The 5,867-nt window shown below is 45.2% G+C and overlaps 1 protein-coding gene across 3 annotated transcripts in view; it reads right to left on the bottom strand.

The window, feature by feature from the left end:
• Positions 1-1,488: 1,488 nt before the first annotated feature.
• Positions 1,489-5,867, bottom strand: part of SLIT3 (slit guidance ligand 3) — a 470,081-nt gene continuing 465,702 nt past the window's right edge. The window contains exon 37 of one of the 3 annotated variants that reach the window (XM_017726544.1): positions 1,489-4,847. In XM_017726544.1, coding sequence (XP_017582033.1) covers positions 4,562-4,847 — 286 coding nt within the window. In that variant the 3' untranslated portion in view covers positions 1,489-4,561. Of the gene's footprint in view, positions 4,851-5,867 lie in introns of all 3 variants that reach the window. The other 2 variants (XM_017726545.1, XM_017726546.1) reach the window with 2 other exon arrangements.

The following is a 5,867-nucleotide window of genomic DNA, read 5'->3' on the forward strand; positions in this document are numbered from 1 at the left end:
CCACCCCACCCCACCGCCGCCCCAGCGGAGCGGGACCGGCCGCCCTGCTGCGCCACCTGGTGGCGGATCCGGTTCACCTCCGCTGTCCTCGAAAACTGCAGGGCCCATCCTGGAAAAACATCTGGAAAACATCCTGGGAAACATCCTGGCTCAGCGCACACACAGAACGATACCGGCCTGGCCACCCAGTGATCCAGCGTGACATCTCGCCGAGCCTTAAACCAAGGCATCGGGAACACCTTGGGTTTGGCAAACCTGAGCCAACTCTGCCTGTCCAGCGGGGCTGCCTGGTGTGAGCTGGAGTAGAAACTGGAGTAGAAACTCTTAAAAGAGGTCACAGAGACCAGAAGTGGCAGGACCCCAGAGGACAATGCAAACTCCACGGCCAACCACTGTGCAAGTAGCAGCTCCATCCAACTATTCCCTGCCCACTAGAAAACACAAAGAGAAAGGAAGATGGGATAGACCATTTCCCAGCATTGGTTGCCACGTACCAGTGGCTGAAAGGAGATACCTGGGGCACTGCAAGCAGAAGCACAAACAGCAGCATTGTACCCTCGGGCTGCAGTTCCTTCAGTGCCTGCTCAGGGACCCCCACGCTGCACAGCCACGAGCAGTACAGATAAACTGTTGAGCAAACGCGGGCAGCCGCTACCAGACATTTTTGAGCACGTCCCTGCTAGCTTTTTTAGTGGGTTCTGCTGGGTTTGCTTTAGGTGAAAATGCTGCCATCTGCTACAATTATGTAATTAACCTTCATAGTTCAGACTTAATGATGCTCATTAAGGTTGAGTGTTTTTATTGGCTAACTGCTGTCACCAGTTTTGCATGGAACTGCAAAGGCAACTCTTAAGAGCCATAGTTTGAAGCATAATTAGCAATATGTGACTGTTGCACAGGGGCATGGGTGAGAGAAGGCAGAGGACTAGGTGGGAGCTTCCTTTTATTCTATGGGAAGGCTGGAATGCAATGAACAGCAGGTCTGTTACAGCTGGGTCACTAATAACAATCAGCTACAGCGGTGTGGCAGCAGATTTGGAGTGTATGTGTGTCAAGACATCCCAGGATCTCTTCCATCCATGGTTGGCTGTGTGACTTCCATTTCCTCAGCCCTACCTCCTCCAGCTCCATTCCCAGTATTTCTTCATTTATTCTAACATAAATTAATGAGTGTGTTTTTGCTGCAGGCCTTTCTCAAAGAGTTAAAAAAAATGTAGCAAATAAAGTATTTAATTAAAGAAAATGCCCAGGATAAAAAACTATGTGGCTTAATTCGCCTGTGCATACAAGACTCCTAAAATATTAGACTGTGATGCCATAAAAATTTGTAACTACTGTTCATATCACCTTTAACTACAGCTGTTCTTCGATTTTGTCCAAGAGGAATGTCTGTAATTCCCCCATCATTTCCTGTGAACTACCACGTGGACAATGAAGGTTGGACTCAATATCTCAAATACACAGAGAAATAATCTGCATCACGAAGTGTTACAATCTTCCATAACCCAACAATTTATTTAAACTTACATCACAATGAGAATCTAATAATAAAATACATCAGTTCACACCAGTCTGCATTGCCATTTTTAAAGGGTAAGCATCTTTCTTCACTTTATATTAAAACTTTCTGGAGGTAAAAACTACTGCATTGTACCCACAGTTCTTGAAATCTATTGTAACATTAGGCAGGTTACAGAGGAACTTTCAGAGCTAATTACACTTCAGTTGACCTCACGTTTTTTGGCACATCTGAATGCTTTTTATTTCTTCTTAACATAAAATAATTCTATAGCAAGTCAGAGAATCATGGACATAAAGCATCACTATCCAGTGGCAAGTGCTGCCTAAAAGCATACAAAATTTGCATCATTTGGTTACAAAATAGATATTTTCTTAGTTCTTTATCCCAATGCTTAACACTGAAGTGCCATGACAGAAAAGGGCCAGGAACAGGGCCGGCCTTGCTGAGTTGTTGCTGGTCACTTTGCTGCAAGGCTTGGCTTAAGTAAATCCCAGAGTGATGTGGTAACAAGATGTTGATGGCTTTTGCCTTGGCAGGCCATTGCTCTCAAAGCACCCTCCAGCAGGTGTGAGGCCACCCATAAATGTCACCCTCTTTCTCACAGTGCTGCTGCTCAAGTGACAAAGTGAACACAGGTTTGGACAGGTTCAAGAGGGGCTGTGTTTCTGCAGGCCTTGGCAGTCGAGTGGCTACAAATCTGAGGGCTGGTGAGCCACTGCTAGGCTGGACTTCTTCTGCCTGACACCACAGCAGCTGCTTCTTTAGAAATCAAAATGTTTTTAAGCAGGAATGAAACATTAATGGTAGTAGTGTGCCTGGCACATATTTGCACAAGTGTTTGCAGTTACTTGCATGAATTTTTGAAACGTGTAGGTTGTGGTTTAGGTGATATTTGTCGTACTCCATGAACCCCAGCTGCTATGAGCTGCTGATGTTATATTAAAAACAAAAAGCAGTCCATGGTACTTGCAACCAGGGTTAGTTTTTGCCTGGCTTTTGAGCTGTTATGTATCAATCAGAGTCTGGCACATTAACTACTGACTGTTTTATGTTTCACTGATTGCCAGCTCCATGTACTGATATTTATTTTGATGATTTTTTGAGATGGCTGTTACATTGGTTATGTCCCTTCTGCTCACATTGCTCTGGTCGTAATAGAGAAATATGAATGAACTGCTGCAGTTAAGGAGGGACTGACACAGCAGAAGAACAATAAGCATGTTACAGCTTTCTGGCTGTATTATAGCTAGACAGTCTCTTTGCTTTAGTGGGAAATACACATTTCTACTTGTCATGGCAGGGTTACATTTTGTGCATCCTTCCAAAGCCCAAAGGAAATCAAAGTCCCATTATCTTGAGTCAACTTTCCTACTCATCCTTTGCTGAATCCCCTGATCCGAAAGCCTTTTGGTGAGACCAGAAGCATTCCCAGAAGGACTTTATGGCTGCTAGGAAACATCTCTGACTACCTTTCTTAGAGAGAGAGAACTTGAAGAAAGGATCATAATACTTACTCCATTAGAGAAAGAGAGAAATTACACAGATAATAGAACAGTTGTTGATGGGGAGGTTTGAAACTTACAGTAAGAGAAAATTCAAGGTATCCATGGTGCTCTTTGCATGTATGTCCTGACTCGGAAAGGCAGCCCTGATAAAAACCCTTCAAAAATCAAACTTACTCCCAGAGTCAATTTTTCCCTCACATCCACAGTGAGAATTTATCCCTGCGTTGACTTCCATTTCCTACTCAGCAATTGCTCCGAACACAGCTGAAGTGAGTGTGGGTCCTTCGGGGGGCACAAGTGCAGGACACGGAGCGCTTCGGCTGAGCTGGTCAGGCTGCACTGGGTGGAGCTGTGACACCTCTCCCGGGGCAGGAGAGCGCTGCTGGGGCGGACAGGAGTCAGCTGAATACCTTCACATGGACATAGTGCAACTTGTGCTCGCTCGGAAGGCTGTGGGGAGGCAGGCAGCTGCTCAGTGGGGAGGGGCCCCCAGCCACAGCCCAGCTCACACCCGTGGCTCAAGTGACAGTGGCAGTAAAAGCTGATACCTTGCAGGCGCGTTCTGGCACCTGCAGTATTTTCATTCTCTTTACAACCTTTACAAGTTAAAGTGTCAAGGTGTGATAAACTATGTAGCAGTGCATTCCTTACATTTCATATACAAAAAAGGGCTCAAGACTGGGAGCAAGAAGGCACAAACTTGGGAAATAACATAGCTGAGGAGTTTACACAAAAGTATTATGTCATTTATTAGGCATCACTTAGCACTTATTTCACATTTTGCCCCCAAATTACCCAAAGCAACATAAATTTCTCCACTTCCTTTCCCTTCGCACCCTTCTTTTGGATAAAGCTGCCTGTGCTCTATAGATACAGTTGCTGCAGAATATAACGTGAACACAGATAAATACAACATACACAGCAAAAAATGTATTATAGTATTACAATAGTCAAATAATGTAATTAGCCTCAAGCTACGGCAGTGCCTGTGTGCTCCAGGGAACCAGTTCACGAACAGCAAGCGAGGCCACTGTACAGGAGCAAACCAGCGTTGGCAATGTTGGGAAGAGAAGGGGCTGGGGAGGCTCTCCGGGTGCCTGGATGCAGTTGGTCACGGGGATTCCTCACCTGGAACTCCCAGCCAGCGCCTCGGAGCTTTCTTCAGCCTGTATCAGTCCCGTGGCGGGTCCTTGGAACACCTTTACGTCTGTTCATTGTGCATACACTTAAAGTCACCCCACACTCCTCCTGTTAGGCTATTTTTTCTTTATATATATATTTTTTTTAACCTTTTAGCTTTTGAATTTTTTTTTCTTACAACTGTTAAAAAAGTTTCATGGTAAAAATAGCTCACTATATGATACATATACCCAAAGTGGTGTGATACTTTATATAATAAAAGATGAAAATAGTCACTTTCCATAATAAAAATAAGTTCTATTTTTTGCTTATTTTACAATATACTTAATAATTCTTTTCTTCTTCTTCACTCTGAAAGTAAATAGGTCCCATTTTGCTAGCGCTTCTGAGTCGATTAAAGTGGCAAGAGACTGGAGAATGGCTTATAAGCACTTTGAGCAGCCGCATTCCACATGTCTCTCCAGTTCTTCCGTGAAGGTGGAGCCATCCACGCACTGGAAGAAGTATTTCCTCCGCTTGCTGCGCAGGGGGACGCAGCACTGCCCACTGCTGCCGCAGCTGCCGCGGCACTCCAGGCGCGGCACTTTGGAGGCGGTGGCACACGATGTGTAGCCATGCTGCTTACGGACCACTTCTCGAATGGTGTCTCCTTGGCAGAGGTTCTCTGCTGGGACAACAGAGATGGAAAGGAGAAAAAAGCGTGGTAACTACTTTGCTGGATATTCCCTGCACATCAGCAAGCAGCCCTGTATTCTTAATGTGATTCAAAATAAACAGATGGCTTGAGAAAGACCTTAATCTTTTATTGCTTTGTACCTGCCACCAAAACAGAGCTTGTGCTACACAAATGTGTAATATCCGGAGCAAGGCCGAGGCCAAGCAGGCCTGCTGGCTTTGATCAGCAGCCTGGAAGTGTTTTAATGAATGCTGAGTGTTTGAGTCCTGCAACACTCCTGCAAAATAAGAATTAGTTTTACCATGTCTGGTTCTCCGGAGCAAAGGTCAGCCTGCTCTGTGTCACACTAGTGATCTGGGATACCTGAGAGTGTCTGTGCTGTTCTGCAGTCCCTGTGCAGCAGCCAGATAAATTTTGGTGATGTGTATGTGTAAAATTTGGAAAGTCTGTGGTTCATTCACAGGAAAGGCACAACCTAAACGAAAATAATATAATCCAGCTCCTTCCTTCTGTACAGGAACAAAAAAACGCAGAAAGGATGCAGTTAAAACTCAGTGAGTTTCCAGAGAGTCTTTCCAGGTCAGGGCAGAAGAGTTGGGCCTCTGCCCTCCTAAGAAAGTCCAGCATGATCTGTGGGATTCCCCTGGAAACCTGCCCAGCTGCATCTGAAGGAGCGAGCTGAGAATCTTTCACACCACTTCAGGTGAGGAGTTCCTCCTTCATAAAACCTCCCTTCCCAGCAGTGCAAATAACTGATCCCTGCTTGCTGAGGGATCAAAACAACCTCTTCTTTAAACATCCCACCCAAATCCTGGGAGCAGCAAACCTTGAGGATTCAGGAGACAGAGAGTAAAACTTTTTGCTACATGTTCTGCTTTCTCTATGTGATAGTAACTACCTACTGTTGTGTGGTTCTGTTCTCCCTGGACTCTCTGCAGAGGCTGACTTAGCTTTATCTTCTACTATTTGCCATCCCCCCCAAGTCAGAGAGGCAGGGAAGAGAGGTGTAAAGCAGCTGTAAAGT

This window comes from Corvus brachyrhynchos, unplaced genomic scaffold (genome assembly GCF_000691975.1).
Source record: "Corvus brachyrhynchos isolate BGI_N302 unplaced genomic scaffold, ASM69197v1 scaffold262, whole genome shotgun sequence".
NCBI classification, from domain to species: Eukaryota; Metazoa; Chordata; class Aves; order Passeriformes; family Corvidae; genus Corvus; species Corvus brachyrhynchos.